Source organism: Phodopus roborovskii, unplaced genomic scaffold, assembly GCF_943737965.1.
Source record: "Phodopus roborovskii unplaced genomic scaffold, PHOROB, whole genome shotgun sequence".
Classification (NCBI taxonomy): Eukaryota; Metazoa; Chordata; class Mammalia; order Rodentia; family Cricetidae; genus Phodopus; species Phodopus roborovskii.
In genome coordinates this window covers 15861953-15875686 of record NW_026126636.1, presented here as the reverse complement: position 1 = coordinate 15875686, position 13734 = coordinate 15861953, and the positions used below count along the sequence as shown (strand labels likewise).

At 47.6% G+C, this 13734-nt stretch overlaps 1 protein-coding gene across 2 annotated transcripts; it reads left to right on the top strand.

Moving 5' to 3' along the window:
• The first annotated feature begins 282 nt into the window (after nt 1-282).
• Cacng6 (calcium voltage-gated channel auxiliary subunit gamma 6) lies at nt 283-13101 on the top strand. 2 transcript variants are annotated; one of them, XM_051207001.1, is made up of 4 exons: nt 283-659; nt 5885-5959; nt 7647-7784; nt 12810-13101. In XM_051207001.1, the coding sequence occupies exons 1-4, from the start codon at nt 326-328 to the stop codon at nt 13046-13048; spliced, it is 786 nt and encodes a 261-aa protein (XP_051062958.1). In that variant the 5' UTR covers nt 283-325; the 3' UTR covers nt 13049-13101. The 2 variants fall into 2 exon arrangements, with proteins under 2 accessions (XP_051062958.1, XP_051062959.1); XM_051207002.1 differs by lacking the exon at nt 7647-7784.
• The last annotated feature ends 633 nt before the right edge of the window (nt 13102-13734 follow it).

The following is a 13734-nucleotide window of genomic DNA, read 5'->3' as shown; positions in this document are numbered from 1 at the left end:
TAGGTGAACCCTCAGAAGAGCCTGGCTTTTTCTCTAGGCCTCACCTGTGCCAAATTCACGTGCACAGGCCCAGGTAGTGTCTGTTTAACCCTACCAGGCATCCTTAGGCCGAGAAAATAGCTTGTTTGTGTACTTGTTTTATTTTTCCTTTCCTGAGAGGCAACGGCCTCTAACATTTGGGGTTCAGCTTTTGCTCATTCCCAATCTAGTTGACACTGAGCCTCCCCCCTTGAAAGTCCAGGTCCTGCTGCCTGTCCCTCGGGCCCCTCTGCACAGGTCTGTCTAACTCCTCGAAGCTCGCCTGAGCTCCGCCTCTCCCATCGTCATGATGATGTGGTCTAACTTCTTCATGCAAGAGGAGGACCGCCGTCGAGCGGCTGTGGGACGGCGTCGCGCCCAGGAACAGCAGAATCTCGGCTTGACTCCGGAGCGCGAGGGCAAGATCAAGCTGGCGTTGCTGTTGGCTACCGTGGGTGCCACGCTGGCTGTGCTGTCGGTGGGCACCGAGTTCTGGGTGGAACTTAATACATACAAGACCAACGGCAGCGCTGTCTGTGAGGCTGCCCACATGGGGCTGTGGAAGGTGTGCGTCAAGCGACTGTGGCAGGCGGACGTGCCCGCGGGCAGGGACACCTGTGGCCCCGCTGAGCTGCCAGGAGGTGAGAGGCTATGTCCTGAGCCTAGGCCTGTGTTCCACAGTTAGGGAGAAAGACGCTTATTTCTGGGAAAACTTCGTTGCAGGGAGAAAAAAAGTCTTATCCCCGAGGAAGAGTTTGTGCCCAGATCAACCGGTGCTCACGGAAACCGGAGAGAAAGTGGGTGGAGGAAGATAAACTCAGACATAGCCCATGCCCTTAAGTAGCATATCCCTTGAAGAAACTTGTTTCTTAAAATTTATCTTCTAACTGTAGCCTGTGCCCCAAACCCGCCTGTACCCCTTAGAGACAGCCTGTGCCACCAGACCCAGCTGGTACCCTCAGAACAGCCTGTAACCACCCCCGCCAACCCATATCCCCTAGAACTGCCTGCATTCCCCATCAGACAGCCATGCACCCACAGACAGCCTGTGCCCTTAACTAGAAGCCTGGAGACATCCCACATTCCCGCTCTGTGAGCCTCTGTGCAGACAGACCACCCTACGCCCACCCGGAAGTAAAAAAAAAATCTGTGCTGATTCCCTGCTTGTGAATATAATCACATGGAGTTCTTATCGGGTACCCCTCACAGTTCTGGGTGTACACTGTCTGTCCTGGGAAATGTTTTATTTCCAGTCCCTCTCACCTCTATGCGGTCAGAGTGGGCATTCCAACCCTCCCTTGCCCTACAGACGGCCCACACACTACATTTTCCCACGGGTGACTCCTTTGCGCTCAGCCGTGCCAGCGAGCTATCCTGTACCTCTCACTCTCTGACAGACATGCTATGCCTTTTCCTTACACAAGTGGAGCATTCTGTACCCCCCCCCAACTGGATAGGTGTTTATTTTACCTCTTTTGACTCAAGGACAGTATTTGACACCCATCAAAAACTTTGGATATCATTTGTTTGATGAGCTCTGGCGTGCTACTCCCCAGTGTGTACCCGATGGTCTCAGGACTCCTCAAGGAAGACCTTTCACCCCCTTCCAGGCTCTGGATGGATCTCCTCTCATTCCCCAACCCCTATTTTTCCAGATGTGACATGGAACCCGACATGGGGTTTTGAAGTGGGAAGCTCTGTTTGCGGCTTGAGCTACCTGTCTGTCCTGATCTTAAACAGCTATCGTAAACAGTTCTTTTCTGGTGTTTATCACTGCCCAGAACCTCAGTCAGGATGATCCCCAAACTTTGCAAAAATGGGACAATGTAAAGGGATCCAGGATGCTAGTTGGGCCTGGAGGTGCCATTCTGTAATCATAAGTACTCAGGAGGCAGAGGAGGACTGTGAGCTCAAGGGCAGCCTGGGATACAGGGAGAGTTCAAAGTCAGCCTGGGTGACTTTGTGAGATCCTCTGTCTCTGTCTCTCTCTTTGTGAGACAGTGTTTCTCTGTGTAACAGCCCTAGCTGTCCTGGAACTCCCAGAGATCACCTACCCCTGCCTCCCCAGAGCTGGGATTAAAGGCATGTGCCACCACTGCCCAGCCCTGAGATCTTCTCTTAAAAAGCAAAAAGAGGGCTGGTGGCATGTCTCAGTATGCCTAGAATCTCTCATTAAGGAGCTCGGGGGTGTAGGTCAGTGGTAGAACATCTGCCTAGAATCCCCCAGTGAGGAGCTGGGGTGTAGCTCAGTGATGGATTATCACTATACCTGTTCTACTTGAAGAAAAATAAGGGGCAAGGACTCTTGGTGTCCGGTCTGTGCCTCAGGGTAGTTCTATGGGGTCTGACCCTCAGATGTGTGTCACTAGAGCTTAGGAAGGTCTCAGATACCCTCACTCTCAGAGAGAGAAGACTGTCCCCTGCCACTTCCCTGTGTATGATGAGATCCTTCATACATCTTACTGTTCTCTCTACTTGTCAGGAAGGAATTCACCCCAGAGCATGGCTGCACACACACCAGTAGTACTCAGGAGACAGATGCAAAAAGACCATGAGTTCAAAGCCAGTTTGGCTACATAGTGAGTTGTAGGCCAGCCTAGGCCACATAATACCTTGTGTCAAAAACAAGAGGATGTCACCTTTCTTACAAGGACTTTCCCAGCATCCCATAATTCTGCCCCACCAGAGGACCTCTCTTGGACTCCACTGCCTCAAAGAAATAACTGCACTCGAAAATGAAAAGAAAGCCGTTATATCCATTGGCTATCAGAGAGCGACTCACTCTGTTGCTTCCCAAGTGAGTTTGCCCTATGCTCTGGGGGACATGGACACAAAGTCCTGTTATCAGCAGCCAGATGGGATGCCAGGTACCACACCCAGCCCCGGAAGAGACTCTGTATTCTCTCGTGGGTATAGAATGTATCCTTTACCAGTGGCTACAGAGAGCATCTGCCTTTCACAGGATGTGCCCTTTGCCTCTTGGTGCTGTAGGATGAGGGGCTGACACTGGCAGCTGTTCCAGCCTGGAAACTACAAACCTTTCTTCACCAAGCTGATATCAGGCATATGTGGCTTTACCCCCTTGTCCCTTTGTATCTCCCTTCTATTGACAATGTTTCATTTCCACTTCTGCACCCTTCTCAGAGTTGCACACCCCTCCCTTCTTTAGTTGGCACGGTGTTTGCCTAACATGCACAGAGTCCTGAGTTTGATCCCCAGCATCACGAAAACCAGGCATGGTGCCACACACCTGTAGTTCTAACACTTGGGAGGCGGAGGTGGGAGGGTCAGAATTTCAAGGCTGTCCTTTGCTTCACAGCAGGTTCAGGTGAGCTTAGGGTACAGGAAACCCTGTCTTAGCAAGTCAAACATTCTGTTTTTAATGCTGAGCTTTCTCATATTTAAATTAACAACAGTATTGAGTGAATCTTATGTATGTTTACATAAAATGTTTACATAAAAATTATTGTCTGCTTTCACAAGGTCCTTCTTAAAATTTTATTTCTTTTTAAAGACAAGGCCTCATGTAGCACAGTCTGGCACCACATTTTCCTACTTTTAAATTCATTTCCCAAGCTGTGCACGGTGGTACACACCTTTAATCCAAGTTCTAGGGAAGCAGAGGCAGGACAAACTCTGTGAATTTGAGGCCAGCCCAGTCTGCTTAGCAAATTCCAAGACAGCCAGGGCTACACAGGGAGACCCTGTCTCAAAAAGAATTCTTTTTTTAAATTCAGTCCTCTTACGTGTTTGACATTTGCATCCATGCACTCATGGTTTGACTTGGAAATATATGTTTGGGTTTATATACATGTGAGTTTTGATTTGAAGAAATGGTATCATGTGATTTTATATATTGTTTTCAATGTAATGTAACTTTTTTCTTGCTCAACACTGATTTCCAAATCCCTCTCACTTGCTTTGTGTTTCTGCAATTCATGGTGACTCTTTGTTATAAAGATGTCCATGAGAGCATCTATTTCAATTGTCTGTTGCCCAAGAAATGGACACTAGATTATTTCCTGTTCATCTTAGTAAATAATGTGACAGAGAACAACCACATCTATATTCCTATATGTGGCATTTTTTAATTTTTGGAATATCCACAAGTGAAATTATTGTGTCATAGGGCAAAGACATACAGAGATGTGTCACTTAGTGGTAGAGATGTGTTCTGAGAAATACACATATAAGCCCATTCATCTTAAGAACACCGGAGTACTTAATGCAGATTAGGATGGCTTCTATGTGACATAATCATGACTTATTTTACTTTTACTTAATTATGTGTACATGTGGAGACTGTGTACCTGTGTGTGAAGGCCCAGGAAGGTGCAGAGAGTCCAGAAAGGGGATTGTAGGTGTTATGATAAAAGTGTGAGGGGAACCTTGGTGGGTTCCATGTCGGGTGGGGATGATCGAGGCGCAGGCGCGGGACAAACATGCCAGGCTGATGAGCTTAGTGAGAAGTTTTATTAGAAAGGGGAGGGAAGGGAGAAGGAAAGAGAAAAGGGACACACAGGCAGAGAGAGGACAGAAGAGAAGAGGGAGACAAGAAGAGTCCTGCTCCAGGGGCACAGCAGGAGAGAGCGTAAGTGGGCCGGGGTCTTTCTTTTAAAGGCGTCCTTTGCACCTCCATGCGGACTAGTAGTCACGGAATTCTGGGCTGACCAAGATACTGCCTGAGTACATTCTGCCAGGTGACAGGGGCAGGCCAGCATAATGCCTGAATCCTTACAGTAGGTATCAGGACCCTAACTCAGGCCCTCAGCAGAGGTGGTATATGCTCTTAACCTCAGAGCCATCTCCGCACACGCTTTTATTGTTCGTACACACGGCCCATAACTGACTGAACGGTTATTACCTGCTGTACACCTGTGCTTCACTTTCTAAGTGTGTCAGAGTCCTTCACATACAGTCTAGTGCCAGTTTACACTTCCAGCTGCTGCCTCTCATCTCCCCTCAGTGCTTCCTACTGCCCTTTTCAATATTTGCCCAACTAATTGATCTGAAGTGGTACTTCCCCCGCTGGCTCAAGTTGCTTTTCCCTGACTCCCGCTGCCACCGAGTCTCTCTTCGCGTACTTGTGAACTATCCAGACTTGCCCTCCTGTGAATAACTATTCATACCCTTTGCCCGTGTTTCAGTGGGGTTACTTCTCTCCCCGCCTTGCTAATCTGCAGGAGCCCTTTGTGTATGCAGCTTGGGAGAGAGGCATCTTTCACCAGTCTCTTAGCCTCCTAGTACTTGCATCTCCGTGTCCTTCAGTGAATGGAATGATAATTCATTTCCAGTCCACTTGCTCCTCAGACTCACATGAAGGAGCCGGGAGGGAGATTGTCAGCTCGTTTAAAGAGGAGGAATCTGAGGGTCCAGAGAGGTTAATGGCTCACTTGTGCCAAAGGCAGGGCTTGGGGTTAAAACCGCAGTCCCTGGACATCAGTGAAGTGGCAAATGGTATTTACATCTCCGTGTCATTTTCCATCTTGGTGCATTTATTTTTTTTTTATTCGCCTCCCCCAACTCTCTCTCTCTCTCTCTTTCTCTCTCTCTCTCTCTCTCTCTCTCTCTCTCTGTGTGTGTGTGTGTGTGTGTGTGTGAGAGAGAGAGAGAGAGAGAGAGAGAGAGAGAGAGAGAGAACACTCTCTCCTCCCATGTGGATTCTAAGGATTGAACTCAGGTAGCGAGGCTTAGCAACAAACACATTTATGTGCTGCACAATTGCGCCAGCCTGATTTTTCTCTGCTGTGTGTCAGCCATAGGAATATTCTATTTTTAGCCACCTGTGTCTGTGTAGTGTCCAGTCTTGAGCTTACACAAAACTTCATACCATCACCTCCCTTCTTTTCTTTCCTGTGCCCCACAGAGGCAAACTGCACCTACTTCAAATTCTTCACCACGGGGGAGAATGCATGCATCTTCCAGCGAACCACCAAGAAAGGTGAGGACAGACATCTCATATTGTGACAAGGGAGGCCTGGGGGTAGGGTGGCAGCTCTGAAGGAGTGAGGGACAGCATTGTGCTCAGGATGGGCTATCCCATATTTGGAGGGTGATGGTGGGTTAAGAGTGGGGACAGTGGCCGGGCGGTGGTGGCACATGCCTTGAATCCCAGCACTCTAGCACTCAGGAGGCAGATGCAGGCAGATCTCTGTGAGTTCGAGGCCAGTGTGGTCTACAAAGCAAGTTTCAGGACAGCTAGTACTGTTACACAGAGAAACCCTCTCTCAATAAATAAACAAACAAACAAATAAATAAAACAAAACTCAGGAACAATGATCACCAGACCTGTGTCCAGCACTCTGGCCACCAACTCTGCCTGTACTTCGTGGCCTGTGTGTATGGAGCATTATATAAGCATTTTAGGATACTTTACACGCTAAGATCAGCACCTGAGGTTTGTCAGCACAAACTCTAGTTCTTGGTATCAGCTACTTTAGCTTCAACGTCCAGGTGAGAAAACAAATCAGAAATGGTTGAGAGTACTACTGTCCATCCCCCTACACACACACACACACACACACACACACACAGAGAGAGAGAGAGAGAGAGAGTCAGGGGTACAATCCCAATCCCAAATAATCTGAATCTACAGAGCCCTGTATGAAAAGCGAAAATGTGTGTGTACACTGGTCCATATGATGGCCTCAAACCACATGGGACTGTGGATGACTAGGAAGGTGGCTGGTGTGATGGGGAAAATGTGCTTTTGATTTTAAGTTCAGTGCACTTAAAATGGAATGTGCGTCTGGTAGCTACCACTGTGCCGAACAATGCAACTCTGAGCACTTTGTCCTTTCTACCCCAAGTCCAGCTTCTTGAGTATCACTCCAGTGCCTGGTGTCTCCGCAGAGGAACTGGGGTCATTTCATGTCTCTCACTTTTTTTTTCAAACTAAGGATTTAATGCAACTAAACGTGTGAGTCCTGGCACATACTAGGGCCCAATATCGTCTCCAACCTCCTCACATGAGCTGAGTTAAGTCACTGTGCACCTCTGAGATGGTAAAATAACTTGGTGCACTCATCTGGGTCACCTACTATATCCTGAGCACTACACTGGTGGGCACTTGATGCAATGCCTAACCCTGACTTTCCAGAGCCGAAGACTTGAGAGGGGTGTAGGTCTTAACCAGAATTTTCTGGCTGGGAAGTAGTCAGGGAAGATTACAACCTGGATGGTTGCAAGATGGCGAATCACCTTTGTCACTATCCCCTAAAGCCTGCTCTGTTCACTTTGCCATCTGTTATTCTAGTATCCCTGACATGGCCTTGTCCACCCCTCCCCTTTTTTTTCTCTATAACCTGAGCCATCCAAATCTCCATTCTTTTGGTTTTTTGAGACAGGTTTTCTCCGTGTAGCTTTAGAGCCTGTCCTGGAACTCGCTTTGTAGATCAGGCTGGCTTCAGACTCACAGAGATCCACCTGCCTCTGCCTCCCGAGTGCTGGGATTAAAGGCGTGCGCCACCTCCGACTGGCCCCTGTCTCCACCCTTTCGACAGTGTTAGTAACATGCTCTCAGGGTGACTTTGAAGTCTTCCATCCTTCTGGTCTTGCTTCTTGAGGAGGAGTGCTGTCTATTCTTCCGTTCCCATGTTCTCTGCCTCTTCCTTGGCCCCTCCTTGCAGAGGTAAACCTGGCAGCTGCTGTGATAGCCGTGTTGAGCCTGACAGCCATGGCCTTGGGCTGCCTCTGTGTCATCATGGTACTCAGTAAAGGTGCAGAGTTCCTGCTCCGCTTGGGAGCTGTCTGCTTTGGCCTCTCAGGTGAGGGCTGAGTGTGTGGAGGCCAAGGACATTGCATGCTGGGATGTGAGGTCTCTACACACTGTTGCATGCTGGGAGGTAGATCTCTGCACACTGCTGCATGCTGGGAGGTGAGTCTCTACACACTGTTGCATGCTGGGTGGTTGGCTCTCTACCAGTTGTTGCATGCTGGAAGTTAGCATCTCCACACATTTGAGTGCTGAGCAGTGGGAATTCTACACAATGTTGCATGCTGGGAAGTAGAATCTCCAAGCACAGCTGCATGCTGGGAGTGAAGAGAAACCCAAGAGCTCTAGTGGGCTCAAAGATGGACGAATTCCAAGGACTCTTGCTGTCAAGGTTTATTTAGAGTTAAATGCTCTTATACATTTGAAGCTGCAAGTGCTAAGACTCTCTGTGCAATGAAAATGGAATCTCTCTTCACTACTCCGTGCTGGGAGTAGAGAAGGTGTCTGTCCAAGGGCTGTAGTAGGCTCAAAGATGTAAGAATTACAAATCACGTTGTTAGGAAAGGAGTGAATGTCTCCAAATACTATTTTAGGTTTGGACACAGGGTCCCCAACACTTGTTTGGTGTTAAGGGGGTGGGGTTGATCTCCAGGCGCTTTTATATGCCAGGAGTTGGAGTGAGTTTATGTAAAATCTAAAAGCTAGAAGCATTCTAAACACTGTTGTTGCATGGCAGTTGAATTCTCTCCAAGCACTCTTTTAGATTTGGCCTGGAATCTCCAACACTGTTGTGTACTTGGAAGTAAAGGCAGGACTTTCGGTAATATTGCATTCTGGGAGGTCAAGGAAGCTCAAGGGTTCAGTAGGTCTCAAGATGAGAGAGAGTCTCAAGCCATTAAGAAGGTTTCCAAACAGTCTTTGAGTTTTGGACTTGGAGTCTGCAGAGACTGTGTTGTATTCTTTTTTTTTTTTTCTTTTAAGATAGATCTATCTGTCTGTCTGTCTATCTGTCTCTGTGTGTTTATGTGTGTGAGTGCTCTGTCCTCATGCATAGCAGAAGAGGCAATCATATCCCATTACAGATGGTTATAAACCACCATGTGGGTGAAGTCGGGGTATTAATAAGTTCACTAGACCCAAAGTAAATGATAAATGGGTGTTTTATTGGGGAACAACTTACACAGACAATAGTAAAGAACCACTGTGGCATTCCTGATCCAGAAGATGCAGTCTCTGCCCTTGCATTGTGACCCATCATCCAAAAGAGAGAGCCTGCCCTGTGCTTCTCTACAGTCACATCCACACCTGAAGCCACTCCCAAAGGGGCGTGGCCACTAACACAAATTCACTGGCAAGGTGAGATGTTACTGCTTGTGGGTGCTGGGGAATTGAATTTCAGTCGGTCCTCTTAACCACCAAATCATCTTTCCAGCCTCATATGTTGCATTCTTGGAGGTGGGCATTCAGAAAAAAGATGTTACATCTTGTGAAATCAGTAATAACAAAAGACTTCAGTTTAGTCCACCTCTGCCTCAAAGCTTTACATTGAGTGGACTAGCTGCAGGTCGCTAACATTATTTATTTATATTTATTTTATATGTGTGAATGCTTGCCTTCATGCATGTCTGCTCACCACATGTGTGCCTGGTGCCTGAGGAGTCCAGAGAAGGGTGTTGGGTCCCTTGGAACTGGAGTTACAGATGGTTGTGAGCTACCATGTAAGTGGTGGGAACACAACCTAGGTCCTCTGTATGAGAAGCCAGTGCTCTTAATCACCAAGCCACCTCTTTAGCCCCAAAGGTTACTAGTCTTCCTTTTGTTGGTAAGAACACAGAAGTTCAGAAAAAAATCAAGTGGCTTCTCATAGCCATACAACCACTAATGGAAGAGGTGGGACTTTTCTTCTTTTAAAATTGTTCACAATTTTACGAGCATACATACACAAACACGTATATATGATGTGTGATACTTTGTCCACATCCCTACCCCATGCATCCTTCCTTGTCCCTCTCCTGCCAACCCCCTTGTTTCCAAGTCCCCCTTCAAATTTCGTGGCTTTCTTTTTGGTTATCCACTGCATTTAATTAGGATTACCCGCATGGGTAGGTTATTTACTTGTCCAAAGTCAGCTTACTAGTGGCTACAACACTACTAAGGAATATATCTCCCCTTGGCCAGAAACCATTAACTACCTATATCTCCCACTTCTATAATGGATTGTTGATGGACCAGTCTTATGCAGGTAGCTACCCAGAGGCAAGGTATGATGTTAAGCTTTCTTGGCCTCTTTTTCACTGAACTGCATTATTGAATTTTGGGACTTTTGTTTCTGTGGATCGTTGTAGGCTTAGAGCTGGTATGTAGAATGAATGCTTAACTGGAGACCTTTTTTATTTATTTATTTATTTTTTTAAATGCCTTACCAAGGGTGCTGGCTGTGTCTTGAATCATGGTGTGTCATTGGTAAATTCCTTCTGTTATGCAGAGCTTCCTTGTTGAGCCAGATGCAATGATTAGAAAAATTATTAATCTTACAGAGTTCTTTATTCTTTGTATGCTTGGAGCACTTGCTATTTTCTAGGAGATGCTACAGATATAAGACTAAGTCAAATAAGATACCATGTCTGCTATCAACTACTATTGTGATGGGATTGGATATGAAGGCTACACTGCCATGGGATTGCATGTCAAAGAAACTCCCCAAAAGAATGACATTTAAACCGATGGTCAAAGGATAATAGGAGTTACCCAAAGTGTGGCATTGACAATCAAAGTGGCGACAGGCGATGTCAGAGATGACGACGGTGTCAATGCTAATAATGATGGTGGTAGTGAGAGTGATGATGGGGTGGTGATGATGGTGATTATGATGGAGTGATGGTAATGAAGGTGATGATGATGATGATGATAGGTGGTCATGATGGTAGAGATGGTAGTGATGACAGTAAGGGTGATGATAGTGGTGTTGGTCATCACAGAGGGGTGAGGGTAGGGATAGATATCTTGGTGGCAATAGGTTGTGATGATGGTAGTGATGACAGGGTGGTGACTCTAGAGATGATAATGATTGATGTTAATATTTATGTGGTAGCTGTACGGTGGTGGTGTCATTGCATTATCTGTGATGGTGGTGATAATGATGGTGATAGTGATGGATGTTATCCACTGTACCCAAGTGTTGATTCCAGCACTTATGTTAGGCAGATCACATGCCCCCCCACTCCAATTTGAGAGGATCCAATACCCTGTGTGGGTATTGCACTCACATAGCGCGCGCGCACGCGCGCGCGCACACACACACACACACACACAGAGGGGGGGAGAGGCATGCACACCTGCACAAATACACCCTTAGTTTCTTCTCCCTACCACATACCACTCTCTGAAATCCTCTTTCCTCCTCCTGTATTTCTTTCAGAAGGTGCAATGTGGCAACCATTAGTAAGTGATGTCTAATTTGTGTTCTTCGTTTGGCAGGAGAGTCTAAGTATTTCTCAGATTTCCCATAAAAAACTAGCTAGGTATTGTGGTATTATCATAATCCTAACACTCAGGAGGCCAAGGCAAGAGAATTGTGAGTTAGAGAGCAGCCTGAGTTACATAGCAAGACTCCATCGTAAGCCAAGAAAACAAACAATTCCTTTAAAAACAATTTGGTTGCAGCTGGAGTGACGTCTCAGCGGTTAAGAGCACTGGCAGCTCTTCCTGAGGACTCAGGTTCAAGTCAATAGCTCCAGTCCCAGGGGATCTAATGCCTCGGCGGGCATTGTGTGCACATAGTGCATAGACAAAAATATAGGCAAATTACCCGTACTCGCACAAATGTTTGACAGGTGTGGTGGCACAAGCCTTTAATCCCAGCACTTAGGAGGCAGAGGCAGGAGGATTTCTGCGAGTTCCAACCCAATCTGGTCTACATAGCAAGGTCTAAGACAGCCAGAACTACATAGATCCTGTCTTGACCTCTGCCCCAACCCAAATAGAAGTGATTAAGCCAGGCAGAGTGGAAAATGCCTGTAACCCCACTATTTAAACAGACAGAAGAGGGTTTCTGCAACTTCAAAGCCAGCCTCGTCTGTATGACTTCCGGGGCAGCTCGGGCTATAGGAGACCTTGTCTCAAAGTGAAGAAATGGGAGGCTAGGGAAATGGCTCAGTCAATAAAGTGCTTACTGTTGCAAGCACAGCAACCTGAGTTTAATCTCCAGAACCCATTAAAAGCAAGGCAGCTTTTATACCCTGTACTTTATAAGTCTATAATCCCAGCAGGGTGGCAGAAACAGTGAGTCTAGCCAAATTAGCGAGCACCGGGCCAACGAGAGGCCCTGTCTTCAAAAATGAGGTGTAGGGCTTGCAAGATGGCACAGCACACATAGGAACCTGACAGCAAGCCTGATAACCCGAATTCACTCCCCAAGTCCTGCATGGTGGAAGGAGAGGGTTGATCCCCACAAGTTGTCCTCTGACCTCCACGTATGTTCCTGGGTGTGCACATACACTCACCAAAATGTCATTTAAAGACATTTTTAAAACAAAGTGGGAGCTGGGGGGTGTAGCTTTGCAGTAGAGCACTTACCTAGCAAATACAAAGCCCAGGTTCAATCTCCAGTGCCTGGAAAATAAAGTGGGAATAATTGGGAAAGGTACTTTGCATTGACCTCTGGCCGTCACACATACACACATGGGCAGGCACGCACACATGCATGCACACACGCACACACACATGGAAGGGCAGGCAATAACATGTCTTCATGTAAAGCACAGATGTAATATTTCCTGTGTCCCATCGGTGGGATGAAGATGACTGTTGAATGACTGGGGGAATAGCTTAAGAAGATCCTTGGATGATAAAGGGGGTTGATAAAGGGCTGAAGGGGGTGACAGTCTCAAACCCGAACTGGAGTCCCAGGTTCACCTGCATGTATGTCTGTGTAAGGGTGATCTTGGAGTTACAGGTGGTTGAGAACTGCCACATGGGTGCCGGGAATCGAACCCAGGTCCTCTGGAAGACCAGTTGGTTCTCCTAACCACTGAGCCATCTCTCCAAGCCTGAGTCTCACTCTGTTGTTCCTCCACAGGCCTGCTGCTCTTTGTCAGCCTGGAGGTGTTCCGGCATTCCGTTAGAGCCCTGCTTCAGGGAGCCAGCCCTGAGACTCCCCCAGCTCCACGTCTGACCTATGAGTATTCCTGGTCCCTGGGCTGTGGTGTGAGTGCTGGCCTGATCCTGCTGCTGGGGGGAATCTGTTTCCTGCTGCTCACCCTGCCTTCTTGGTCCTGGGGGTCACTGTGTCCCAAGCGGGGTGACCCGACCACCTAGAGCCCTGTAGGCATCTGCCAAGCCTGCCTCAGTTTCCAGCTTTTCCCTCAAGGCTTTCCATGTCTCTTCTAGAGAGTCTCTTCTTCCCACTCTGAGGGCCCATGCCACAGAACGTCTTGGTTCCTTAACTTCTCTCTGTAAATAACACTTTGGGGGTGGGTGGGTTGGGAGATGGCTCAGTAGGTAAAAGTGCTTGCTGAGCAAGCATGAGGACTTGAGTTTGGGCCCCCCAGAACCCACTTTAAAGACCAGATTAGTGGTATGTGTCTGTAATCCCAGGGTTGGGAAGGCAGAGACGGAGGTGGGGGGTGGGAAGCCCGGGGCTCACTGGCCAGCTAGCCTAGCCAATTAATGAGGTCCAGGTTTAGCATTAACAAAGGTGGATGCTATAAAGGAAGATGCCTGATGCTGAACTCTGACTCCCCCATGCACACACACAGATATGTTATTCTTGGTGGCTGAATTTAGGTTGCTTAGAGCAGGATGGGAAGAGGCTACGTGCAAATTTGGGCTCCCTGGGGAACCTTCCAGGGACCTCATGGGGAGATGAGTTGGAGCTGGAGGGGCAGCAGGGGTCCCAGAAGGATTTGAGGACTGTGCTGACTCACTTGAGGGAGGGATGTCCTATGATGGCCTGGTGGGGCAGGGAAAAGCTGGGTCTGACATCACTGTGATCTGATTTGGGA